General features: G+C 60.9%; 14 protein-coding genes across 14 annotated transcripts; 7 read left to right on the top strand and 7 right to left on the bottom strand.

The window, feature by feature from the left end:
• OT_ostta09g03450 (unnamed product) lies at positions 1-443 on the top strand (the record flags this gene model as incomplete). The annotated part of the gene is made up of 1 exon (XM_003081284.2): positions 1-443. A coding segment is annotated over one exon (443 nt), but the record flags the coding sequence as incomplete, so codon positions are not given.
• A 139-nt stretch (positions 444-582) lies between these two features.
• Positions 583-1,620, bottom strand: OT_ostta09g03460 (Zinc finger, RING/FYVE/PHD-type; the record flags this gene model as incomplete). The annotated part of the gene is made up of 2 exons (XM_022983407.1): positions 583-680; positions 738-1,620. The coding sequence occupies 2 exons, from the start codon at positions 1,618-1,620 to the stop codon at positions 583-585; spliced, it is 981 nt and encodes a 326-aa protein (XP_022839676.1).
• A 529-nt stretch (positions 1,621-2,149) lies between these two features.
• OT_ostta09g03465 (Armadillo-type fold) lies at positions 2,150-4,085 on the top strand (the record flags this gene model as incomplete). The annotated part of the gene is made up of 3 exons (XM_022983408.1): positions 2,150-2,240; positions 2,481-2,538; positions 2,639-4,085. 3 exons carry the CDS (start codon positions 2,150-2,152, stop codon positions 4,083-4,085), a joined length of 1,596 nt encoding a protein of 531 aa, XP_022839677.1.
• Positions 4,086-4,250: 165 nt separating this feature from the next.
• OT_ostta09g03470 (Peptidase M12B, ADAM/reprolysin) lies at positions 4,251-6,680 on the top strand (the record flags this gene model as incomplete). Its single annotated transcript, XM_003081287.2, has 1 exon — positions 4,251-6,680. One exon carries the CDS (start codon positions 4,251-4,253, stop codon positions 6,678-6,680), a length of 2,430 nt encoding a protein of 809 aa, XP_003081335.2.
• Positions 6,681-6,713: 33 nt separating this feature from the next.
• OT_ostta09g03480 (O-methyltransferase, family 3) lies at positions 6,714-7,640 on the bottom strand (the record flags this gene model as incomplete). Its single annotated transcript, XM_003081288.2, has 1 exon — positions 6,714-7,640. The coding sequence occupies one exon, from the start codon at positions 7,638-7,640 to the stop codon at positions 6,714-6,716; it is 927 nt and encodes a 308-aa protein (XP_003081336.2).
• Positions 7,641-7,719: 79 nt separating this feature from the next.
• On the bottom strand, positions 7,720-9,300 carry OT_ostta09g03490 (Serine/threonine-protein kinase, active site; the record flags this gene model as incomplete). Its single annotated transcript, XM_022983409.1, has 1 exon — positions 7,720-9,300. The coding sequence occupies one exon, from the start codon at positions 9,298-9,300 to the stop codon at positions 7,720-7,722; it is 1,581 nt and encodes a 526-aa protein (XP_022839678.1).
• Positions 9,301-9,367: 67 nt separating this feature from the next.
• Positions 9,368-11,920, top strand: OT_ostta09g03500 (unnamed product; the record flags this gene model as incomplete). The annotated part of the gene is made up of 1 exon (XM_022983410.1): positions 9,368-11,920. The coding sequence occupies one exon, from the start codon at positions 9,368-9,370 to the stop codon at positions 11,918-11,920; it is 2,553 nt and encodes an 850-aa protein (XP_022839679.1).
• An 83-nt stretch (positions 11,921-12,003) lies between these two features.
• Positions 12,004-13,941, bottom strand: OT_ostta09g03510 (Protein arginine N-methyltransferase; the record flags this gene model as incomplete). The annotated part of the gene is made up of 1 exon (XM_022983412.1): positions 12,004-13,941. One exon carries the CDS (start codon positions 13,939-13,941, stop codon positions 12,004-12,006), a length of 1,938 nt encoding a protein of 645 aa, XP_022839680.1.
• Positions 13,942-13,983: 42 nt separating this feature from the next.
• OT_ostta09g03520 (Protein of unknown function DUF1350) lies at positions 13,984-15,192 on the top strand (the record flags this gene model as incomplete). The annotated part of the gene is made up of 1 exon (XM_003081294.1): positions 13,984-15,192. One exon carries the CDS (start codon positions 13,984-13,986, stop codon positions 15,190-15,192), a length of 1,209 nt encoding a protein of 402 aa, XP_003081342.1.
• A 96-nt stretch (positions 15,193-15,288) lies between these two features.
• Positions 15,289-17,841, bottom strand: OT_ostta09g03530 (SNF2-related; the record flags this gene model as incomplete). The annotated part of the gene is made up of 1 exon (XM_022983413.1): positions 15,289-17,841. The coding sequence occupies one exon, from the start codon at positions 17,839-17,841 to the stop codon at positions 15,289-15,291; it is 2,553 nt and encodes an 850-aa protein (XP_022839681.1).
• A 359-nt stretch (positions 17,842-18,200) lies between these two features.
• Positions 18,201-20,912, top strand: OT_ostta09g03540 (unnamed product; the record flags this gene model as incomplete). The annotated part of the gene is made up of 1 exon (XM_003081296.2): positions 18,201-20,912. One exon carries the CDS (start codon positions 18,201-18,203, stop codon positions 20,910-20,912), a length of 2,712 nt encoding a protein of 903 aa, XP_003081344.2.
• Positions 20,913-21,081: 169 nt separating this feature from the next.
• Positions 21,082-21,945, top strand: OT_ostta09g03550 (NADH:ubiquinone oxidoreductase intermediate-associated protein 30; the record flags this gene model as incomplete). The annotated part of the gene is made up of 1 exon (XM_003081297.2): positions 21,082-21,945. One exon carries the CDS (start codon positions 21,082-21,084, stop codon positions 21,943-21,945), a length of 864 nt encoding a protein of 287 aa, XP_003081345.2.
• A 42-nt stretch (positions 21,946-21,987) lies between these two features.
• OT_ostta09g03555 (DNA recombination and repair protein Rad51,C-terminal) lies at positions 21,988-23,001 on the bottom strand (the record flags this gene model as incomplete). The annotated part of the gene is made up of 1 exon (XM_022983414.1): positions 21,988-23,001. One exon carries the CDS (start codon positions 22,999-23,001, stop codon positions 21,988-21,990), a length of 1,014 nt encoding a protein of 337 aa, XP_022839682.1.
• Positions 23,002-23,113: 112 nt separating this feature from the next.
• Positions 23,114-24,943, bottom strand: OT_ostta09g03560 (P-loop containing nucleoside triphosphate hydrolase; the record flags this gene model as incomplete). The annotated part of the gene is made up of 1 exon (XM_003081298.2): positions 23,114-24,943. The coding sequence occupies one exon, from the start codon at positions 24,941-24,943 to the stop codon at positions 23,114-23,116; it is 1,830 nt and encodes a 609-aa protein (XP_003081346.2).
• Between the last annotated feature and the right edge of the window lie 236 nt (positions 24,944-25,179).

The raw sequence follows: 25,179 nt of genomic DNA on the forward strand, positions 1-25,179 counted from the left end.
AGAAGTTTGCGAGCGGCCCGGTGGTGTCGTTTATTTTCTTCTTGAAGCCCGGCGCGGTGAACTCGGCCGAGCGCGCTCGCGCTGTTGCCGACCTCGCCGCCGGTGAAGCCGCACAGGTACGCGCCGCCGCTGAACGCGGTGACTTCCCCGTCGCCGGCTTGATCGGCGCCATCGCGGCGACGGCGCTCGCTGGAGGCGCCGCGTTGTTGGTGAGTAGTGGCGACGTGCCGGCCACACCGTCGATTCCGAAGGTCGAGGCGCCGAAGGTTCAACGGGCCGCGCCCTCTATGCCCTCGATGCCCAACTTCTTCGCCCAGTCGAAGGAGGCGCCGCCGGTCGCCGACGCGCCACTTCGAGACGTTGCCGCAATGGAGGCGGTCGAGAAACTTCAAAATGGCCAGGGCGACGCGCGTGACCTCTACGAAATGATGTCTCGCCGATAACTCCACGCTTGGGGTCCTCCACGAAGAACGACATCGCCACGCACATTGATTTCTCGACGAAAATTAAGACAATGATTCGCTCAAATTTCTAATACCGGTACCGGTACGTACGTTCTAACATATTCATACAAGCCGTTATCTATTTCTTCCCCTTTCGCTTATTTCTAGCTCGAATTGCCTCGAACTCCTCCCGTTTGTCGATTGCGAACGCGGCCACGATGGCGTCCCCCAATCCGTCTTCGATCATGAACTCGGTCAAATCGATCCCACCGCTATCGTCGAGGTCGAATACGCACCAAATATTCTCCACGACGCTTCGTAGAGCCTGTATGTGTTCGACGTCTTGTTTGAGACCGAACGATTTGATGAGCGCGCGGACGACTTCGTCTTTCTCCAACATCCCGGACAGGTCTTCGTCCCAAAAAGTGAACCAACGCGATTTATCGGTAACGTGGGGTATCGACTTGTATTCTCGAAGTCTCGCTGGATACTTTGCGCTCACCATCTTGAGCAGACCCTGTTCTCCGATCACGTCATCTTTTCGCAACACGCCCGTGTCCTCGGGATCAAACTTGGACCACAACGAATCCAAATCCTTTGCGATTCGCTTCCAGTCCACGGGAACCTGCGCACGGATCACCGATATGACTTGCTCCTTGTTCATCGTCCCCTCGCCCTGAACATCGCACAGTCTGAACCACTCGTCCGCGTCTTCCGTGGTGAAGGGCACCCCTCGAGACTCCGCGCACTCCGCGCGACACAGCGGGCACCACCGCCCCACGTATTCGATCGTACTCCGCGCGCACCGATCGTGCAAGAAGTGCGAACACACCCTCTTCCCCTCGGCGTCCACGAACACCGCCGTTCGCTCCTTACACAGCGGCTCGAAGCACACGCCGCACTCCTGATGCTCCTCGCTCACGTGGAGTTCGCCGCCGCCTTTGCCGCTCCTCGACCCCTCCTCCTCTTCCGCTAACCACACGTCATCCGACGACCGTCGAAGAAACACTCTCCGTCGCTCTCGCGCCACGACCGCCTCACTCGCGTCCACCCGTCCTCGATGCGCCGCGTCGTCCGGCGGCTCGTACGCCCCCGGAATGGCCGGCGCGAAGTGTTGCGCGATCTGTCTTCTGTTCGAATTCGCCGTGTGCGTCGGCAAGCGCATCGCGTTCCCCATGGCGACCGACGACGAATCGATGCCTCGGCGTCACCGACGCGCGCGCGCCGTCGGCACGCCCCCCGCGCGCGCGTCGTCGACGGTTGTCGTCGACCGCGAGTGACCGTTTCGCGGGCCGATGCGTCGCCGCGCCGCGCGCGTCCACCGACCGCGCACGCCGACGCGCCCCCACCGACGCGCCCACCGACGCGTCGACGCCCGTCGATCCAACGCGCGTCCGTCGTCGTCGTCGTCGTCGTCGTCGTCGTCGCGCTGTGTCGACCGTTCGACGCCAGCGTTGACGCGGACGCCGCGCAGAGGGAAACTTCTAGGTTTTCATAGAATCAAACCGATACGACATACGGTACACGCTGTCGTACGTGGCACTCGACTCGTGGTATGTAACAAAAAGACACGACGACCCATCGCGCACCGCGGGATCGCGCGGCGCGCGACATCTCCCGACGCGCTCGCGTCGACGACGACGAACGACGCGCGCGCGCGCGGCTCGCGCGTGAATCGGAGATCGCGCGACGCGCGGACGGACGCGATGAGTCTTCGCCCGGGGAGTAAGGCGAGCGAACGCAAAAAGGGGTTCAAAAAGGCGATCGACGCCGATGAGGCGCGACGAAAGCGTGAGGGTGCGTGTTCGATCGCTCGCGCGCGCGCGTGGAGGTCGTGAACCGCGGTGGAACGTCTGGGGGAGGAGCGCGCGGACGATGCGGCGCGAGAGAGGGGTGAACGAGCGTTGGGAAAGGGAGATCTGGCGGCTCGAGTTTTCTACGGAAATGACGACGTGAAGCGCGCGCGCGCGCGTTCGAGGCGCTTTTTCGACTTCTTGAAGACTGAGGATGATGTTGTGATCGTTTTCGCGCGCGCAGATAACATGATTCAGATCCGGAAGGATAAGCGGGAGGAGGCTATGTTGAAGAAGCGAAGGTGCGTCGAGACGCGCGCGTGCGTAATGGTTTCAATGCGCGCGATGCGCTCGAAATCGTGGTGACTGACGTCGAATATTTTGTTTCGGACGCTCGCGCAGAGACGGGGCGGGATTATCGAGCGCGGCTTCGGATTCGTCCGCGATGACGAGCTCGTCGCCGGGTCCGGGTTCGACCACAGCGAAGCTGCAGCAGTTACCGAATCTGTTTGAGATGCTTAAACAACCAGATCCTAACGTCCAGCTCGAGGCTACGATTTCGTTTCGTAAACTTCTCTCTATCGAGCGCTCGCCACCGATCGATCAGGTGATCGAGACCGGTGCGACGCCGTACTTTGTTGAGTTTTTGAAGCGTCAAGAGTTCCCAAAGTTGCAGTTCGAAGCCGCGTGGGCGCTCACGAACATCGCGTCCGGAACGAGCGAGCACACCGCCATCGTCATCGATCACGGTGCGGTACCCATTTTCGTCGCTCTCCTGGGTTCCGAGAGCCCGGACGTGCGCGAGCAAGCGGTGTGGGCGCTGGGTAACATTGCCGGCGACAGCCCGCGATGCCGCGACATGGTCTTGCACGCTCAAGCGCTCCATCCGCTCCTCGGTCAGCTCAACGCGGAGGCCAAAATTCAGATGCTTCGCAACGCGACGTGGACCCTGTCGAACTTTTGCCGCGGCAAGCCGCAGCCGGACTTTAGCTTGTTGCGTGCCGCGCTTCCCGCGTTGGCCCGACTCGTGCACTCGAACGATGAAGAGGTGCTCACTGACGCGTGCTGGGCGCTGTCGTACCTTAGCGACGGTACGAACGATAAAATCCAAGCCGTGATCGAGGCCGGCGTGTGTCGACGCTTGGTGGAGCTCTTGGCGAGCAACCATCCGAGCGTGTTGATTCCAGCGCTCCGCACTGTGGGTAACATCGTCACTGGAGACGATTATCAAACGCAAATAATCATCAACTGCCACGCCCTCAAGGCGTTGCTCGGTTTGCTCGTGGGTGAATATAAGAAGAGCATCAAGAAGGAGGCATGCTGGACCATCTCAAACATCACCGCCGGCAACAAGGATCAGATTCAGAGCATTATTGATGAGCAAATCGTTCCTCCGCTCATTGAACTGCTCGCCAACGCGGAATTTGACATTAAGAAGGAGGCGGCTTGGGCGATTTCGAACGCCACGAGTGGTGGAACGCACCAGCAGATCAAATATCTCGTCAGTTGCGGATGTATCAAGCCCCTGTGCGATCTCATCAACTGCAGCGACGCGCGCATCGTCACCGTCGCGCTCGAAGGTTTGGAAAACATCCTCAAGGTTGGCGAGGCGGATCGCACGGATGAAGCCCCGAATCTCTTCGCGCAGTACGTCGACGAGGCCGATGGTTTGGAGAAGATCGAATCGCTCCAAAACCACACGAACAACGACATCTACGAAAAGGCGATGCGCCTGTTGGAGACATATTTTGGCTTGGAGGACGACGACGCTCAAAACCTCCTCCCGGAGGTCCAAGGCGACCAGTTCGCCTTCGGTGCCGCCGCCCCGACCGGTGGATTCCAATTCTAACGGACGCACCCACACGATCGCCGATAGCACACGAGTACAGAAACATTAGGAACAACATTGAAAAGAGTCGAAGACGATGCGTTTAACCCTCTGGGTTCCCTCGCACTCTCTCGCGAGGAACCAAAGGACCGCACACGGCCGCATGCGCACTTCGCACTTCGCAACATGCGCCGCTGGCGAGCGCGAGGTATCGCGCGCGTCATCCTCGTCGCTCTGTGCGTGGTGAACGCCGTCGCCGCGCACGACGACGACGCGCACGAATCGAATCAAGGTGACGTGCACGAACATGAAAATAACAACGAATCACGCTGGACGCTCGCGACGCTCACGGACGTGCGCTGGCGAACGCGCAGCAATTCACTCGAGGTAAACTTCACGTTATCGACGCCGTGGGGGACGCACGCGATCGCGCTCAGGCGTCTGGACGATTTGGTCGGGCGCGCGAGCGCGGCGAGACGCCAGGTGGCGCCGAGCGGCGGGCGAAGACGCGCGTTGTCCTCGAGCGCGACGCACACGGAGACCATCTCAGGATCGACGTTTGAGGTCGTACCGCTTCGAGATGCGCGCGGACGCGGGGTCGGGGGGTGTCAGTACGCCGGGGTGGCGATGCGAACGGAGGACGGGACGCGGCGCTCTGCGGCGGCGGCGCTCTGCGAGCGGTACGTCAAGGGACAGATTCGTGGGACGAACGCGACGATCGCGTTCGAGGCCGTGAGCGATGACGCGGCGAACGCGTACTTGGCGACGCGCACGATGCCGAGCGGGCTCGATCCGTTGGCGTACGTTGTGTTCAACGTGAGCTCAATCTCCAACCGTGGTCACGGCGTCATCGACCACGGCGCCGTGGTCAAGGGGTACGACTCGGTGAAGTGGTTGAACGCCGACGGGGCTGAGGTAGACGCGAAGACGGCCGAGACAGTTGCGTTAGAGGTAAAGGCGAACACCACAAACGGCGGACGAAGAAGACTTTTGTCGAGCTCGTCGCAACGCGTCATCGAAATGGTCGTCGTGAATGATAAGAAGCGGTGCGACCAATTTAACGGTGACATGGACGCGCTCGAGGCAGACACGCTCTTCGTCGTGAATGTCGTGAACTCCATGTACACGACTGCGCCATTTAATCCGCCCATCAAGGTTCAGCTCAAGGAGATCGTGTCGTTTGACCAGGCAAATCCGTACGCGGCGGCATCCATTCGTGGCAGCTCAGAGGTGGATTCGGGCGTACTCATCGAGAGGTTCAACGCTTGGATCGAGTCCGCCGATGATACTCTCGAGAAGCATGACGTTGTTCATTTATTTTCTGGCGAGGACTTTGCCTCCGTTTATTCAGGATTCGTCTCTTCAGGAACGATCGGCTTAGCGTGGCAGTATACCTTTTTGGATTCCAGCGGCGTGTGCGAGCAGAAAAAGTATTGTTCATCAACGCCTGAGGGATATTGTTCAACCCAGAGCAATGGTGACAATCACTGTTGCCTGAGTGGCTTCTCGGGCTCGATCTCACAGGTGTATCGATCGCGATCTCAGGCTGACGCCATCACAGTTGCACACGAAGTGGGCCATCAGCTTGGGTTCAGTCACGACCAGGTTGATTCCGACGGATGTGCCGAATACGGGGATATCATGGCGGCATCAGCGACATACGAGCTCGAGGTCGACTGGAGCTCGTGCACGATGAGTGAGTACAACGCGAAGATCGGAGACATTTATCACGAGTGTCTTCTGTTGAGCGCCACAGAAAGCACTTCGGTGTGCGGTAACGGCATCGTCGAGCCCGGAGAAGCGTGTGACTGTCCTGATAGAAATTGCACGTGCTACGATCACTGTTGCGACGGTTACACGTGCCAACTACGAACGAACGCCACGTGCTCCGCGACTGAAAGTTGTTGCGATGAGGCTACGTGTGCGCCTCGCGGGGCGGGGTATGTTTGCCGCTCCGCAGTCGGTCCGTGCGATGTGACGGAGACGTGCGACGGTACGGCCGGGTCTTGCCCGGCAGACGTCAATGAACCGTACGGAAAGACATGTGTGGACGCGAACGGTGATGTGGGTGCGTGTTGGTCGAACCAGTGTCGGAACAGGGACTTCAACTGCCAGCGCGTCGATCCCGACTTTCATGGTGGAAAGCCCGCCAGTTCGAACTGCAGCTTTTCAGCGGCGCAAACCGCGAGCCAGTCAGACGCGTGCTTGACGACTTCTTCAAAAGAGTATTATTGCTTCAGCGGTGACGATTCGTGCAACGTTTTTTCATACTCTTTGCCATATCTGGACGCTCCTCTCGGCTTTCCGTGCGATGCCGCGGTTTCTGGCATGCATGCGAATGTGTGCGACGGACTTGGTTCTTGCGTTGCACTCAGCTCGGTGATGCCGAACTACGTAGCGCCACTACCGGCACTCGCGGGTCAGCGCGCGCGTGATTGCGCGACGAACGTGGCACCTCCCGGGTGGACTTTTCCGCCCCCGTCGCCGTCCCCGCCGCCGCCGTCCCCGCCGCCGCCGCCGCGGACGACTATCGTAGCCACGTCGGGAACGCGCTCGCCAAGCGTGCAAACGCTCGCACTCGCGCTGACTCTCTATATCATGATTTCCATGTTGTAAATTAAATGTATGGCGAGCACTGATTCGATTACATCAAAGTCTCACGGATACGCTTAAAGCGTCCTTCGGCGTCACCCAGTCCTTCTTCCAAATTTGGTCGTACTCAAACATCGCTTCAAGCAGTCGCGTGTCGTACCGCTTCGACGCGCTGTCGACGTACTCCAAATACCCCGGCGCGCCCGGATAAACGACGTTATCCGCGACGACGATCGTGCCTTGACGAACGATTCCGGCGTCTTCGTACAGCTTTAAATCCGGCAAATATCGTTCCTTGGCGTGATCGAGGAACAACACATCCGTCCCTCGCCCCTCGCCTTTCACTCGATTCACGAACGCCCGCGCTTCGTCAACAGCATCGCTCCCGGCTCGCGTGAGCACCTCAATGCGATCACTCAACCCCGCGTAATCGATCGCCCATCTCGCGACGTCCGCGTGTCGCTCTTCAAACTCCACGCACAACATCCGCGCCGCCGGGTCTCTAAACCGCATCGCCGTCGCGATCGCGCTGTACCCCAGAAACGTTCCTATCTCCACGACGCACCGCAAATCTTCAATCGTATCCAGCACCTCGTTCCCGTACAGCGCGCTCTTCTCCGCCCCGAGTTTGTACGTCGGATACTTCCTTCCGAACGCGTCGTACGCTCGCAAGACGCTCGCCGGGTCCCCTCTCCGCGCCTTACGCTCGACGTACGGAATCACGTCCGCGGGCTTCGCGTACGGGTACTCCGTGAAGAAATCTACGTCGTCGTCGTCGTCGTCCCTCGGAGCGCCCGTAGATCCTCCAGCGCGCGCGGGCGACGATGTTGAAACGTTCGACGCCAGCGCCGTGGAGAGGGCGAAACCGAGCGAAGACGCGCGTCGTGATACCGTCGACGCGCTCGCGCGGTGGTCGTGCGCGGAGGACGTCGATGCGACGGCGTGCGCGCGCGCGCGCGGTCGTGCGCAGGCGATGGCGCGCATGAAGCGCCGACGAGTGTGGATAATGCGCGCGTGGTATTAGTTGTACAAGTAGCGTGTACGCATACGAGCGGCTGTCGGATCAACGCGCGTCGGTGTCGGAAGACATGGCAGCCATGAACTCGTCGAAGTCGATGACGCCGTCGCCATTGGTATCGGCGGCGGCGAGGAGCTCGTTGACGTCGCCGAGATTGGTACGCTCGACAGGGGACAAGGATTCGAGCGCGCGTTGGAATTCGTCGGCGGTGATGGAGCCGTCCCCGTCGATGTCGAAAAAGTCAAATGCGCGCTGAACCGCGGCCCTGGACTCGCGCTTGGATCGCGCAATAGTGGCGACGATGAACTCTTCGTAATCCAGGTCGCCACTTCCGTCGAGATCGACCGAAGCGACGACTTCTTCGAGCTGCGCCGCGGCTTCGGCGGATTGGAGCTTCAATCCTTGTCGCAGTTCAACTATGGTAATCTTCCCTGACTTGTCCTTGTCGAGTTCCTTGAACATGACGCCAAGCCCGATCACTTCTTCTTCGGGCATCGAACGCGCCATTGCGTGCAATCCGAATCTCTTGAACTTATCCATGCCGGCAAAGTTTTTAAAGCGCTGCAGGACGATGTTATCGAGCGCCGTTTTCGGGGCGACGCCCGGATCTGCAAGCCAAGGGTGCGAGAGCACGTCCTCGATCGTCATTCGGTCCTTCCGATTCACTGTGAGCATGCCTTGGACGAGTTCCTTTGCCGCATCACTCACTGACGGCCACGGTTCGCTCGCGAAATCCAGGGACGTGGCGCCAGTTTTATATCGCTTAATCTCGTCGAAGATTTGCTTCTCGCTCGATCCCCAGAACGGCGGCACGCCAGAGAGGAGGATGTATAGGATGACCCCGCACGACCACACGTCAGCTTCGTTGGAATACTTGTACCCCATGACCTCTGGGGCGACGTAATACGGTGACCCAACTAGCTCCGTGAACTCTTGGTCGGGCAGGAAAAATGTGGACAAACCGAAATCGATGGCGCATATCGGCGAATCCTTTTCCTTTGACTTCAACACAAAGTTCTCCGGCTTGAGATCGCGATGCATGACGTCCATCGCATGCAAGTACTCCACCGTGCGCGCCACGTTTCGAAACTGCGCCGCTGCCTCGGCTTCGGAGTACGGCGCCTCGTCGAACTGCTCGGTGATTGCGTCGAACCACTCCGGGCCGTCCAACTTCTCCATGATCAGATGCACGTGCGTCGCGTCCTCGTGCACCGACACGAGCTCAACAACCTTCGAATCCCCCGCCAAGTGATGCATGATTCGCACTTCATTCCGCACCATCTCCCTCGAGCTCTCGCTCTTCAATCCGCGTTTGCTGATGGATTTACACGCCAACGCCCGTCCCGTCGACGTATCCACCACCTCTCGCACCTCACCGAACTGCCCCCGTCCGAGCTCGACGCCGAACGCGTACGCCTCTCGCACGTCCACCGCGCTCGCGGCGTCGCCCAGAATACGCACCGTCGCTCGCGTCGTCGTCGCCGATCGCGTCCCGGCGTCACCACCCATCCATCCGTCGCCCGCGCGCGCACCCCTCGCGCGCGCGCCGCGCCACCCTGGTCCGCGCGCGACGCCGCGCGACGCCCTCGTCGCCGTCGTCGCCGTCGTCGCCGTCGCGAGCGCCATCGCGCGCGTCGCGGTGTGCGTCGAATGTCGACGCGTGACATCGCGACGCAAAGGCATCAAAGGCATCATGCGCGCGCGGTGGGCGCCGGCGCCGTCGCCGCGCGCGGGCGCGGGCGCGATCGCGCCCTCTGTCGCGCGCGCGCGCGCTCGGTCGCGCGCGCGGGCGCTCGGTCGCGCGCGCGGGGACGACGGATCGCGTCGACCGGATAACGGTGACGCCGTCGATCGACGCGCGGTGGTCCTTCTCGACGCGTGCGCGCGACAGGGCGCGTGGACGATCGCGTTGATGTTCTCACTCGGGTACGGGACGTCGGCGGTGTGCGATCGCGCGGCGCCGCGGGCGGCGGTGGAGACGCGGGCGAGCGAGACGCGACGGGTGGCGACGGCGGAGACGGAGACGGAGACGGAGACGGAGGCGGAGACGGAGACGGCTTGGCTCGCGATGGAGCCGACGACGGTCGCGATCGATGCGGTGGATGAAGTTCCGGAGGCGTCGGTGACGACGACGGCGGTGGGCGCGGGCGCGGTGGTGGTGGATGATGAACGCGGCGGATCGGCGATCGCGACGGCGGCGGCGGCGACGGCGATGTTCGCGTGGATCGCGAGCGCGTGGATCAAGCGGTACGAGATCGCGCTCGCGGCGCAGGAGTGGTTGGAAAAGATGGAGATGCATGATCCGAATTTTCCAAAGTCGGAGCGCTCGGTGACGCAAAGGCTTGGACAAGAAGTTCGAAGACGTGAAGCGCTAAACGAGGAATGGATGGAGCGGGTACAGGCGGAGAAACAGAAATCAAAGGAGGCGGCGACGACGGTGGAGGCGCTTCGATCTGAGATCGTGTCGCTCGAGAATCGATTGAATATCGAGCGAGCGTCCGTGAATGAGATGAAAACGCTAGCAGAGAACCGAATGCGTGTCGAGGCGGAGAAGGAAGCGACACTCAAGGCGAAGATGGCGACGGCTGAACGTAAAACGGAAGACGCCGAAGCCCAGTTACGGTCGATGCGACGCGAGTTCGAGAGCGATCTAAGCAAGGCGAAAGTAGAGCTGGAAAAAGTGAGCACAGAGGGCAATGAACTCGAAGAAAATTGCAACCGTGCAACGCGCGAGCTGGAGTCGGCGCGTGCCGAGATGGCCCAAATGCAGGACGAGCAGAGCAAACTTGAACGCGACACATCTGCGAGAGTGCGCGAGCTGGAAGACGCGCTGGAGTCGGCACGTCGGGATGTCGAAGAGGCACGCGTAGCGCAAAACGTGCTCGAGGAGAACTCCGTTGGCGCAACGCGCGAGCTGGAGGCTGCGCTGGAGTCGGCGCGTGCCGAGATGGCCCAAATGCAGGACGAGCAGAGCAAACTTGAACGCGACACATCTGCGAGAGTGCGCGAGCTGGAAGACGCGCTGGAGTCGGCACGTCGGGATGTCGAAGAGGCACGCGTAGCGCAAAACGTGCTCGAGGAGAACTCCGTTGGCGCAACGCGCGAGCTAGAGGCTGCGCTGGAGTCGGCGCGTGCCGAGATGGCCCAAATGCAGGACGAGCAGAGCAAACTTGAACGCGACACATCTGCGAGAGTGCGCGAGCTGGAAGACGCGCTGGAGTCGGCACGTCGGGATGTCGAAGAGGCACGCGTAGCGCAAAACGTGCTCGAGGAGAACTCCGTTGGCGCAACGCGCGAGCTAGAGGCTGCGCTGGAGTCGGCGCGTGCCGAGATGGCCCAAATGCAGGACGAGCAGAGCAAACTTGAACGCGACACATCTGCGAGAGTGCGCGAGCTGGAAGACGCGCTGGAGTCGGCACGTCGGGATGTCGAAGAGGCACGCGTAGCGCAAAACGTGCTCGAGGAGAACTCCGTTGGCGCAACGCGCGAGCTAGAGGCTGCGCTGGAGTCGGCGCGTGCCGAGATGGCCCAAATGCAGGACGAGCAGAGCAAACTTGAACGCGACACATCTGCGAGAGTGCGCGAGCTGGAAGACGCACTGGAGTCGGCACGTCGGGATGTCGAAGAGGCACGCTCCGAGCACGATGCGAGGATCAGCCTCAAGTCTGCGACATCTGCTAGAGTGCGCGAGCTGGAAGAAGCGCTGGAGTCGGCGTGTGCCGTGATGGACCAAATGCAGGAGGCGCAGAATAAATTTAAATATAACACATCCGGGCGCGTACGCGAGCTGGAAGATGCGCTGGAGTCGGCAGGTGCTGAGATGGACGAAATGCAGGAGGCGCATCGCAGACATGAACGTGACTCATCTGCGAGAGTGCGCGAGCTCGAAAATGCGCTAGAGTTGGCGCGTCGGGATGTCGAAGAGGTATGCTCAGCGCGTAGCAAACTCGAAGATTACACATCTGTACGAATTCGCGAGCTTGAGACTGCGTTGGATTCTACGCGCGTCGAGATGGAGCGAATTGAGGACGCGCAGCGCAAACTTGAATACGACGCAGCTACTCGAGAGCGGTCGCTCGAAGATGCGCTCGCAATGAGCCGCGAGGCGGAGATGGCGACGAGATCGGAATATGATAAAATCGTTCGACTCACTGCTAACCTGTACAAAGAGTTTCAAGAGAATAGCGCGCTGCGCGCTCGCTTGCAGAAAACTCCATACGCACTTGCATGCGTTGCGCACCGGTGATATTGTCACAAAATGCCATGCACCACCGGTACCGGTACTGTGTACCGCCACTACTAGTAGTACCATAGTAGTACTGGTACGAACTACAACCCGATCCAATACGATTGACCATTAAGATTATGAACGTGGCCTCTGCTCGGCGCCGTCACCGCCCACTCGTACCACATTTTGTGCACGTCGACGCGACGCCAAATCACAAACTCAATTGAAGACGCAGAGCGACTGTCTATGAGAATGGGCGATCGGATTGGGAAGTACATTGGGAACCACGAAAACATCGGCTCGCCCGTCGGCCCCATCGTGTGGCTTGCGGGATGAATACTGCAGCGCACGTGACCAGCTGGTCCGTTGTAGAGCGTCGAGTCAAAGTACGCCGCAAAGCCATGAAGCGTCGTGGAAATGTCGCCTATCTCACTATGCGACCACGACACTCGCGCGTAACGTTCGTTATCGATACAGCCATCATGATTTGGGTGCTCGAACTTCCACACGCTCTTGGGCCCACCGATGCTAAAAGTCTTGTGAAACTGTACCACGTACGGAGTCTCAAGTGCCTTTTTATCCTTGCACGCGACGACGGCGTCATGCAGCTTTGCGGAAACAATGGGTGCGATGAAAGACTCGTACGATCGAGGGATGCTCACCCCTGTCGGCTTCAAAAATCTTTGCGCGCCGTCCAGACACTCTGGGCTCAGCTCGTTATCGCCGAAACTCCCCAGCAGCTCGCTGACCAGGACGTCTGCCTTGGCATCCAACTTTGCGGTGCGCATGTCGCCGGGGATAATGTGCACCGCTTCTTGCCACCCCTCTTCGACGAGAAGATGTTGCAGCGTGACGATGGCGTTGGGGTTCTTCTCGAGTGCGTACACTATGATTTTCCTTCTCGCGCGCTCCGCAGCGCGAAGGGACGCGCGCACCAAGGGCCCGCGACCGGCACCGACGACCATCACCGTGCCCTCCTGGTCTTCGTCCACGACGTCGAGAAGGGCACATCGCACCGCTTCCTCGTACTGGATGTATTTGCTGGCGTCGCGCTCGAATGTTTCGTACGTCACGCTCTCGAGATTATCCATGAGTGGTTGAAGCGGGGCCTGGAGGTGGTCGCGATAGGGCACCTCTGCGAGTGCTTGCTCGCTTAGCGGCTCGATGCCGCGAAAAATGTACACAAGGTACTCCCAATACAGTCGAAACGAATGCGCAGCGTCACCGCTCACGCGCTCGCCCTCGTTCTCGACACTCTCCGGGGTAATTTTCTTCGCCGCAACACCACTTTCGTTATAGTCTGTCAATACGACCTGAATCCCACGCTCAAACATTGCCCGTACGAGCGCTTGCAGTTCCTTCGGCAACACCGGAAACCCTCGCGCATTGGGCACGAACGAGTCCACACTCAGCGCGCACGCCGCAACGCGCTCGCCCAACCACCGCTCCCATTCCCGTCTTTCCTTCGGCGCCCCGGTTATATGTAAATACGCCCGAACGTTTGAATTTTCGTCGCACGCCGCACTCGTCGCCGCCCATCGACGATACGCGTCGTCATCAAACGCCTTGTCACCGCTCATCCGCGTCCGCGCCCAAACGCGCGTCGTCTCCCCAACCGACGCCACGTGACTTCCTAACAATCGTCCAATCAATGTTGGATCGCCCGCGTTGATGTTCATTGCGACTGCGTGCGCGCCGACGTGCGCCGCCCACTTCAGCTCGCGATTCAACGCTCGCGTCCCTCTCGCGTCTCCAGCACCCGCCAAGCGCTCCACTTCGGGCGAGCATCGAAGGACAACGCGCGTGGACCACTCTGAGCCGCTCAGCGCGCGATCACCGTGCGTGAGCGGCTTTGCGGGGTACGTTGAAGGATCGACCGATGTCGCGAATTCATCGATCGCGACGCTGACGCTGACGAAATCGAACCCCCTCGTCAGCGCTCGACGCACACACGCGTCCGGCGTCGATCCACTATCGCTCAGCGTCTCGATCCCAACGAATCGGGCGTCACCGAGGTCTTCGCGAGCGCCGAGAGCCATTCCAGAACGTCAAGCGCGTGACTCTGACGACACTTCTCGGCGATGCGCGCGCTCGGGCAGCGCGCGACGTCGACGACGACCGCGGCGTCCGAGAGACGGAGCACCCCACGTTCAACCGCCGCGCGTCGACGCGTCGTTCCACGCGTCGGCGACGAGAGAAACGATGACGCATCGAGTTCTCACATCGTCGCGCTCGCGACGCTCTCGACCGCGCTGCGACGCGTGGACGACGCGCGACGCGCGAACGACGGCGCGCGAGGCGGATGGATCGATATCGCGGGCGCCCGGGTTCGGTTACCCCGCGGTGCGAGGCCGTGGGCGTGCGCGCACTTCGTCGGGGGCGCGGCGCTGGGGGCGTTTCCCGACGTCGCGTACGACGGATTGTTGACGAGGTGCGCGGACGAAACGGGCGTCGCCATCATCGCTACGGCGTACGACGTGGATTTGAACCATGAGAAGATTGCAAAGGCGTGCGGGGAGATGTACGCGCGAGCGCGCGCGGAGGTGTGCGAGCGCGAGGGGTTGGACGCGCGAACGACGCCGACGTTTCGATTCGGGCACTCGCTCGGGTGTAAGCTCGTGACGATACTCGCGTGCGAGGACGCCGCTCGGGGCCGTAGTGGTGGGATTGGGGGAGTGGCGGGCGATGGTACGATCGACATGGACTGGGACGAGGCGAGCGGGACCGCGGTGGCGGCGCGTCCGAGCGCGAGTGGGTCAGGCGACGTCGCCGTGGCGGGACATTTCATGGTCGCGTTTAACAACGCCGATGCGGCGGATTCGGTGAAGTTGATTGAAAAATTCGCGCGTGAGCTGTTAAAAAAGCGAACCGGGGAGAGCGGTGGCGTAGGGGCGGACTTTTTCTCATCGCTCCCTTCGCTCTCCGCGTTCGCCGAGCGCGCGGTGAAAGCGGCCGGACTCGAATTCGTGCCGACGCCGAAGGAAACGCTGGAGCGCGCACGAACGCGTTTCGTGTCTCGACGAACACGTTTAATCAAGTTCAAAAACGACGATTTAGATCAAAACCGAGAGCTCATGGAGGCGCTCGAGACGCGATTCAAAGTGTATCCAGGTCGCGTTGACGCACGAGAGTTGGATTTTGGGAACCATCTCACGCCTGTATACTTTAGCTTGGACGGCTTGAAACTGTCCCCTGCGCTTGAAAAGCTCGTCGGGCAGTTCTCGCTCGGGGACGAGGAGGGGGTGAAACGGTTAGCGGACGAATTCTCGGCGTTCATTCGTGAGAAATAGAGTAGTATCAATCATCAATCAATCAATTCAATTTCAATTCATCAGTACCAGAATCGGTACCAGGTACAGTCGTGTGTCGTATCTATTCGCAATTGATCACTCGCCGTCACTTTCGCTTGGACAGTCAAACGAAAACTCGTCGTCGTCGTCTTCGCAGACGATGGTCGTGTCACTCTCGGCGCTCGGAAGCTCCGCGACAAACGTAATGAGCTCATCTCGCGCGACGTTCAGCAGTAACACGTCCGTCGTCGTCAAGGATGCGTCGTCGCACCAGTGCTTCGGTGTGTCGCCTGGTTGTGCGGCGATGCGGTCCGCTGTGTCGCACTTCGTGTCCTTGACGAGTGAGAATAAGTCACGAAGCTCGGCCTGCGTGAACGTACTCGACGACCCACCGCCATTGCTAGCGGTGCTCGTTGACTTGAAACCGAGCGTCCGGGCGAGCGATCCCTTCAATTCTTGGCGCTGAAACATGCGCTCCTCGATGGTGCCAGTGGAGAGCAATCGGTAAATGGTACATTTCTTCGTCTGACCTTCGCGCCAAATTCGCGCCTGGGCTTGTAAATCGTGCGCAGGATTCCAACTACTGTCGACGAGGACCAATCGATTGGCGCCGACGAGATTTAATCCGACGCCACCCGCCTTGGTAGATAGTAAAAGAATTCTCCCGGTCGTGTTGAATTTGCGCACGATCGCAGTGCGGTCTTTTGGCGGCGTCGAGCCTTGCAACCGGTCGTACTTTAACTTCTCACCCTCACACAACAAAGCGATGAGATCGAGCGTCGTCGTGAATCCGGAAACGATGACGATGCGCTCGTCACTCGGCAAAGCACGGAACATCGAGCGAAGCACACAAAGTTTGCTCGACGTCTCGATAGGGTCGTCTCGGTGCGCTTCGGAAGCCAACGCCGCGGCATTACAGAGCTTTTGAAGCGTTTGAATCGCTGACAGCGGCGAAATGGCGTCATCCGTCTTGCCGATTCGTCCGAGCATGGCTTGCATTGACTTGGCTTTCAACTGTTCCACGTAGAGCGCGCGTTGCGTCTCCGTGAGACGAATGAAAACGACGTACTCCGTCTTCGGAGGAAGCAATGATGCGTTGATCTCGTCTGCTTTCCTGGAGTGAATAAATGGGCCGATGAGTTTACTCACCTCGTCGCGGCGGGCGTTGCCTATTCGAACGACGTCCTCCTTCGCGCCACGCTCGCCAGCCTTCTCAATCGGCGTCGCGTAGATGGTTTTGAAACTCGACAGATCGCCCATCAAACCGGGACAGGCGAAATCCATGACGCCCCACAACTCGTCCAAATCGTTCTGAACCGGCGTTCCCGTGAGAAGTACGCGTCGATGGCATTTCAGAGAAGAGAGCGCCATCGCGCCTTTGGTCGTCTGCGACGCATTCTTGAGGCGATGCGCCTCGTCGCACACGAGCAAGTCGATGTTCGCTCGGGCCAGCGCTTCGCTCTTCGCCGTCAATGTCTCGTATGAAGTTATGAGCACGTTGTATCGTCGCTGGGATGAAAGTGCGAACTCCTCGAAACTCTTCTGTGCGTCCTTGTCACCACCCTCGACGACTTTTGGGTCGATTCGCTCTGGTCCCAACCACTTCTTAAATTCGGCGGCCCAGTTCCCAACGAGCGAGGCTGGAACGCAAATCACGACGCGGCGACACGTCGGGCATCCGCGTTTGAACGGTGATTGCTTGAGCAGAGTCCACACCAGGGCGATCACTTGTAACGTTTTCCCTAAACCCATCTCGTGCGCTAACAGACATCCGGTGTGCGCCTTGTTCGTGTGCGCGCTCGCGCGCAAGCCCATGACGCACTCAAACATAAACTTCAATCCGTCACGTTGGTGCGGACGGAGAAACTTCGCAATGAAAGGATCGCACACCACCGGGCACGCCGTTCGAACGTCGCGTCGATAGAAATTCGTCTCTCTGGTCGACAGCACGAGCGCGTTCTCGGCGACGTCGCTGTGAAGCGGTTCCTCGACGGTACGCATCGGCGCCGCCGGTTTCGCTCCACTCGACGTCGCCCCACCGCCTCGCACGGGCGCAACGAACCCACCGAGCTTCACCCCAGACACCACCTCGACCCTTTCCTCCCTCGGCGCCACCGCCGCGGTCCCACCTCGAGAGAAAACCACGCCGCTCGCGACGTCCGCCTCTGGTATCTCCTCGCCGATTTCCACTTCGTACGCCCCCAACTCCGTCGTCGTCCCCTCCACGATCGTCCCACCCCGTCCTCTCGCGATCCGCTTCCCCTGCACGTCCAACACCTCCGCGGTGCCGTCTCCACTCGATATCACCACACCGTCCGCGAACTTTTTCGAGCTCCGCCGCTTCCCGCCGCCGCCCGCCTTGCGTTTACTGTACAGCGCCGTGAAGCATCTCCGCGCCGGGCATCTCGCGTCACCATCGGCACCGCCCCGCGCTCGCTTCACCGCGCCCGCCGCCGACGTCGTCCGAGGCGTCGCCGTCGTCGCCGTCGTCGCCGTCGCGCGACACGGCGCGCGAAACGGCGCGCGCGCGTCGCGCGATGCCCCGATGCGCGCGGGTGCTCGGTTTCCATCCATCGCCGTCGTCGTCGTCGTCGTCGTCGTCGTCGCCGGCGCGGACGTCGCGGACGTCGCGCGCGCGTCGGCGTCCATCGCGCGCGCGTCGGCGTGGCCGTGGGCGTCGTCGGCGGCGTCGGCGTCGATCGATCGACGCGTCGATGCGTCGATGGGTTCGAGCGTGTTCGCTACACAGTGTTTCGTATGAGTATAGTACGTATAGATATGACGTACTGTGTATACGTTAGACGGTATGTGGGAGAGATCGCGCGCGCACCAACACCAAACGCGCCGCGCGCGCGATGGACACCCGTCGACGCGCGCGAGGACGCGCGCGCGCGCGAAGAGCGCGCGCGCGAGCGTTCGAGACGCGCGGACGATCGCGCGGGACGGCGCGCGCGAGGACTCGAGCGCGGCGCGTCGGACGCGCGACGAAAGATCGAGGGCGTAACACCATGGCGGACGCGACGGTGGATGACGCGACGACGCGCGGGCGATGGGCGAGCGATCGGGACTGTGAGCTCGCGGAGACGTCGTCGTTGTTGCGCGGAGACGATGGGGCGCGGGCGGAGGGGTCGCGGGATCGACGCGGGGTGACGGTGGGGACGATCGCGAGCGGGGCGCTGGCGCTCGCGGCGTGCGCGGCGCTGGGGGTGTGGACGCATAAGAGTAAGACGCTGCAGGAGGCGTGGCGACCGGTTCCGGGGGCGGAGATGCTGGAGAGGGGTGGCGGGGTCGATTCAGGGATCGCGCGTTGGCGCGCGCGGGAGGTGGCGAGTTTGGGGGGGGCGGAGACGCTCACCGGGGTGACGCCGACGCCGTCGCAGATGACGGCGCTTCGGGCGCTGCGATTACAGATTCGGAACGCGATGTTCAACGGCGGCGAAGTGAGCGCTGGGACGGTGAAGATGCTCACGATGCAGTTCTTGAACGTCATTCCCCAGGCGGCGGCTACTTTCCCGTCCGGGACGGCGGCAAACGTGGATGAGTTGGACGGCGCCGTGAAGCAGTTAATGTCCAGGGGCGTCTTGGCCGCTCCCGCGTCGCCGTCGGCGGAGAGCGAATTTCGAGAGATGATTCCGGCATCACCGAGGCCGACCGTCGAGCAAGCGATGGAGGAGTCCACGCAGGTGGACGCGGCGCGGGCGCCGCAGAATGCGGCGCTGCCGCCTCGAAAGCCGTTGACGACTTATGAATCCGCTTTGTTTGAGACCAAGGCGGCCGCGAACGCGGTCGCGTCGACGGGAGCAGGAGCGGGTAGAAAACACAAAAGTGGCCGTACATCGAGCGAGGCGCAGACGGTGGCGCAGAATGACAAGTGGGAGGCGATGATAAACTCGCTGGATTCCTCGGGACGAGTCATCAAGAACGCGGCGAGCAGGCAGCTGGACGACAATAACATCTTCAATCGGCTCTCTTCGCCCTCTCCCAGTGAGACGGACGACTTTGTGCAGTATGAGAACGAGGCTCCGCGCCGAGAGCGACAGCAATCGTCGCCGATTGTCGAGAGTGAAGTTGAAGTCGAGGCCCCACAACCGACTTCGCAGGCGAGCGCGCCGCAAGATCCGCCTTGGGCCAAACAGCCTCAACAGCTGCAGGAGCCGACCGTCACGGAAACGGCGACTCCGACCTCGTCAACTGCCGATGACTCGTCGTGGACGGACTTTCAAGAATTAATGGAGGCTGAACCGAGCCCTTCACCGGCGCCGGAGCCTGCGCCGGAGCCGGAGCCTGTTCCGGAGCCTGCGCCGGAGCCGGTCCCGGATGTTCCGTCCCAGGCGGCGCAGCCTGATCCAGTAGACGTCATGGAAGCGTTAGACTTCGGATCGACTGATCGACCGCAGGTTGGTGAACAAGAGATCGCCACGCCACAGGCAGCGGCGACGTCCGATGACGACGATATGCTCAAAGACATGCTTCGCGACGGCGGCGACAAGGCTGACACGGAAACAAAGGCGGAAACGAAGACGGAGAGCGAGCAGGCAACCAGCGTCCTTGGAGACGACACGGCGAAGAGTCCTCTTTTCAAACCGGTGATTCCCAACGCGAATGTTGAGGCTATCGCGTCGAACATTATTGACATGATCATGGCAAAAAAATCATCCAGCGGCGACGCAGCTGCGGTGGGCCTGGATGAAAATGGAAATTCTGGCGTCGCGCCAAGGCTCTCGAAAGAGGCAATCGCGGCACAGTTGGCGGAAAGTTTGACTGCGCTGACGTCGGATTCAATTGAAAAGACCGCGACGGAAAGTGCTCGCATGGTTGACGAGGCGAACGACGATCCAAATGCCAAAATCATGGCTGACGCCCTCGTGGCGCACGATCACGACGTCGCGGCACGGATCGCTCAGATACTCTCTGGCGGAAAATCCTCTGGTAGTCAAGTTGCTGGTATCGGCGCGACCTCTGGTTCGGGTGATGGTGCATCGCAGCTCATCATGTATGAAGAGCAGCGTCGACAGCGGGAGGAGATTGAAGCCATGAGACGAGACTTGGCGGCTTTGATGGCGAACGTCCAAGCCAATTACGCGATGGGCGTTGCACATGATAGAATCGATAAAACTGCCGCTTCAGCCGCAGCACGCATCATCGATGTCCTTCGTCCGACACTCGCTAGCGACGCGGTAGCGCGAGAGGGAGCAAGCGAGGTGTTTGACTACCCGATCATGCCCAGTTCATCGTTATCTAGCGAAACGCTACGACTCGATGCTGGATCCGATGCTCGACCGAAAAAGACGACGGATGAGTCGAAGAAATCCGACGCAACGGCTGATAGTGATGACGACGAGTTTGATTACATCGAAAAAACCGATGCTGGAGCCGAGGACTCGTCGGCGAAACTCTCAAAGTCGGAGTCAACGTCGAACGCGGGTGACTCGGTGGAAACTAGTAACGGCGGTGGTTCCTCCAGTGAACCTTCCTGGCTTACAAACGCGCTCACCGACGAGCAATTAACCGCGCAGTTTGTGGCCGACGAGACGGAGGCCGACGGAGATCACATCAAGAAATCGACGAAGAAGAAGTCAAAGCACTCTGAAGCGCGGCTTGGTGCGGTCCCCGGGGCCTTCGCATCTCACAAGCCTACCGGCGACGATGTGCAGGGTTCGTATATCCAAGCCCTGAACGAGCGCGCCGAGCGCGCGCTTAGGAGCAAACCACGTTCATAGATGTTTCATTGGAATTAAAAACTCACCGCTCGATCGATTTCGTCGACGCTTTAAAATGGCCCCACGCCCCACGTCTCGTCTCTAGAGTATGGCGCGTCGCGCTCCGCCCGCGTCTGTCCTCCTCCATCGCTCCCGCCAGAAGCCTCGCGCGCGTGCGTCCACCGCCGCCATGCGTACCGAGGACGTTCTCGCCCTCCTCGGCGACGCCGCGAGCGCCGGTCGAGTGAGAGCGCTTCGCGGTGACCTACGAGGACGCGTCGACGTTCACATCGCTCGAGCGAGAGAAATCTTACAGAGCGACGTCGCTCGCGTCGACGCGTCGGCGTTGTCGGCGCTCAAGGCGGGCGTGGAGGCGCACGACGCAGCGACGGATGACGAGAGCCGGTGGGCGGCGATGCGCGAGGCGTACGACACGGCGCAGCGAGCGCTATTGAACGCGGCGAACGACCCGGATTTGGCGCTCGCGGACGTCACGCACGTCGGCTCGGAGACGGTTAAAGACGATGCGTTCGTCGAACGGAAGATGACGTTCTATGGGGAGAACGGAGGTGATGCTGGGAGATGGCGAAGTCTGAACGACGGCGTCATGGGCGGCGCGTCGAGCGGGACTTTGTCGACGACGGATGATGGGCGCTGCATGTTTTCGGGAAACGTGAGCTTGGACTACAACGGCGGATTCGCGAGCGTGCGAGCGTACGTCGAGGAGGTCGGTGAGGACTTCGACGGAGTGTACATTGACGCCAAGTCGCCCACGGGGGAGGCCAAGACGTTTCTGTTCATTTTAAAGGACGAGCCGTGCCTGCTCGAGCAGACGAATTTTAAGGTCAAGTTTAAAGTGGGCACCGAGTTTACTCGTGTCAAAATCCCCTTCGCGGCCTTTTGTCGGGCCGAGCGCATGGGGCGCGTAGTTTTGCGCCCACCACTGAAGATCGACGCGATTCGCGAGTTCGGCTTGATGATTCTGAAGGGGTCGCCCGAGCAGGTCGGGCCGTTTGAACTCGAGGTGAAGGAGATTGGTTTTTATCGCGGTTGAGCGTTTCATTGTTACAACATTGCAGCGTAGCACCTACTCTCATCATGGCTTCGTTGCGCACTCGATCCCATGCGCGCCGATCGTGTAATCGAACGATGTGAGCGGAGCTATCGGACTTTTGACTATTTTTATCGACCTTCGATCGTCGCGCACCTCGAGGGCGATGCGCGTATTCACGCAGTGCGCCCACTTCGTGCCCAGCGCCGCCGTGATGCCGCTCGACTCCTCCGCTCCAACGCCCTCGCCCGCTCCGGTCTCATCGCTCGCATGTCTCGCCGCGGATCCGATGCGAGTCGTCACCTGATTCACCGCGAGCACGGCGAGCCCATGTTTCTCCGCGTGTCTCTTCAGTGTCGCTGCCGCCGCGCCGAGCGCGCTCTGTCGCTGCACCACCCGCTCCCTCCCGAACTCCCCCCGCGCCAGGTGCGCCACTGAATCTATAATCACCAATCGCACCTTGTGATCGATTATCGCTTCCTCCAGCGCGTCCAGACGCTTCACCAGATCGCTCAGGCTCATCGGCGTGATGACCTGCACGCGTCTCGCCAGCGCCCGCGCCGCCGTCTCGTCCGCCCGCAACGTCGCAAACTTCCCTCTCGCGATCTCAATCAACCGCTCGCCGCTAAACTTACGCTCCGCATCAATATAGATGACACCTCCGTCCGCTCCACCATCGCTCGCGCTCGCCGCTGCGCACGCGCACGCGCCCAGACACAACTGCGTCTTTCCCGCGCCCGCTTTGCCCACGATCTCCGTCAGGCTCCCGACCCGCATCCCACCTCCCAGGGCGTCGTCCAACGTCGCGACACCCGTGCGCAACCGAAGCGACGTGCGCTCGAGAACGTTTCGCGCCGTCGTCGGCGTCGGCGCGACCGCCCGGGCGACGTCGAGAAGGAATTCTCTCGCTCGAGCGTGCGAGCAATCGGCGAGCTCGACGACGTCCAGAGGCGCTCGGTGCAGCGCGTCCTCGACGGTTCGACATCCGCGGGATTCGAGCTTGGCGGCGAGGTCGAGGTCGACGCGGAGACGGTCGAGAGGGAGCTTGGCGGCGGACATGGAGGCGCCGAGGTGTGCGACGACGTCGACGACGAAGCGCGCCGTTGGTTGGAGCGAGCTCTGAAACATTACAAAAATTGCGGCATGACGCGTGCGCGATGCAACGCGTGGCTCACGCCGCCGGAGCGAGCGACGCGACGGGCGCACGGGGTCGCTTGCCGCGACGCTGCCGGAACAAGGCTCTGCGAATGCCCCTAAAAAAATCAAACACGGGCTGCGTCAACCGACCGAACGCGATGGCCAGAAGTACGCACCCGAGGGAGAAGGACTCCTTGATGTGCTCGGCAAGCGAGACCGAACGAAGACCGATGAAAAGCTCTTGCCTGATCGCCTTGTCCGTGGCGAGCATGTGCGCCGCGTCCTTAGCGAGGGCGAAGATGGGAACGCTGACGCCGCCCTTGGCTCCGATGCCCGCCATGTCGATCAAATTACGCAGACGGTCCCACTCGAACCTACCGTTCACGACAACCACTTTGAGCAAACGAAGTCGCAGTGCAGGATCAGGATCGGTGAGCAACCGTCGAGCAACGTAAGGAAACGCCGCGTCCAATAAGTTGAAGTCCGGATTGAGCGTTAAGCAAATGTTCTCTTGCGTGAGCAGCGAGCGTATCACCAGAGAAAAGCGCTCGGGGACGCGGATTGGGTAATCGTACAGCAGCTTGTTGAACTCACGAGTGAGCCCTCGGAATGAAAACTTTTCAGCGCTCGCGAGAGATTGCAGCGCCTCATCGCCCCATACATCGGCGAGGCCCTCGGCGACGGGACCGATGTCCGCTCCCGGCTGTAGGAATCCCAAATCCTCGAGTGACGACGCGAGAGCCTCGTAGTCGCGGTTCATCACGTGTACGACGGCATCGATGAGACTCTCTTGGTTCGATCGCGAAATCTCGGCAACGTTGCCAAAATCGACGTAAGCGATGTCTCCGTTGGGGAGAGCTAAGACGTTGCCGGGATGCGGATCGCCGTGAAATAAGCCAAACTCGAGCAGTTGCCTCAACCCAGCCTCGACGCCGTTCACTAAGAATCGCGCCCGCGAAGCTTCATCCGAGAACGCGTCTTCACGCGTACATCTAACGCCGTTCTGCCAGTGCATGACGAGGACTCGCGGTCCGCTTAGTTCGCTGACGACGGGCGGAATTTGCACGTTTGCGTCGTTGCGAAAATTGAAGGCGAAATCGCGCAGGTTTCTCGCCTCCTGCACAAAGTCGAGCTCTTCCAAGAGCTTTTCAGCGAACTCGTCGACCAGGAGCGAGGCTGAGCACCCGAGGTTCGCCCGAGCGAAATCGTCAAAGAACCTCAGCGCGGCGGCACGCAAAAGGAACAGGTCCATGACGCACTGCGACCGCGTGTTCGGTCGCAGTACCTTGATGGCGACGTCCGTGCCATCTCGTTTCAACGTCCCTCGATACACCTGACCGATGGATGCCGCCGCGATGGGCTCGGCGGAAATTTCACTGAATGTCTCCTCTATCAACCGACCCGACTCCTCCTCGATTATCTTAAACGCAAGCTTTGAATTGAACGGTGGCACGCGATCCTGAAGTTTTGTGAGCTCCTCCATCAAGTCCTCGTTGACCAAATCTGGTCGATTCGCCAAATTCTGTCCGAGCTTGACGAACAGCGGTCCGAGTTCGCAGAGCGTCTCCCGAACCGCCTCTCCCCAACGCGCGCCACCGTCAGACGCGTCCAGCGCTTGCAAACGCTCGCGCTTCCCCTTGAGTTTCCCCAGCACAAACACTAGTTTCGCCGCTCGTTTCGCCAACTCAACCGGCCTCCCGAGCGCCTCTCTCTGAACCGCCTCCGGGTCGTACCGCGTCACCACGCGACAAAAGTCTCTATCCGCCTCCAGCGCCGCCTTATCCTTCACCTTTTTCACCCGCCCCATCGCCGATTTCGCCTTCATTCGCACCGTTCGCCCCACCACCGCGTCCGTCGCATCCATCGAATCCGTCGATCCCGGCTCGGCGACGGCGCGTCCCGTCGTCCGCCGCCGCGTCGACGAATCCCGCCGCTCTCCCCCCCATCCGGCGTCCACTCCGCCCCGCACCCCACCCATCCGCCGCGACGACGCCATCACCACCGCGCGCGCGCGTCCACCCATCCCCACGCGCGCCGCCCTCGCCGTCGTCGCCGTCGTCGTCGCCGTCGTCGTCGTCGTCGTCGTCGTCCATCCGCGTC

The sequence above is a fragment of the Ostreococcus tauri genome (assembly GCF_000214015.3).
Source record: "Ostreococcus tauri WGS project CAID00000000 data, contig chromosome 09, whole genome shotgun sequence".
Taxonomy (NCBI): Eukaryota; Viridiplantae; Chlorophyta; class Mamiellophyceae; order Mamiellales; family Bathycoccaceae; genus Ostreococcus; species Ostreococcus tauri.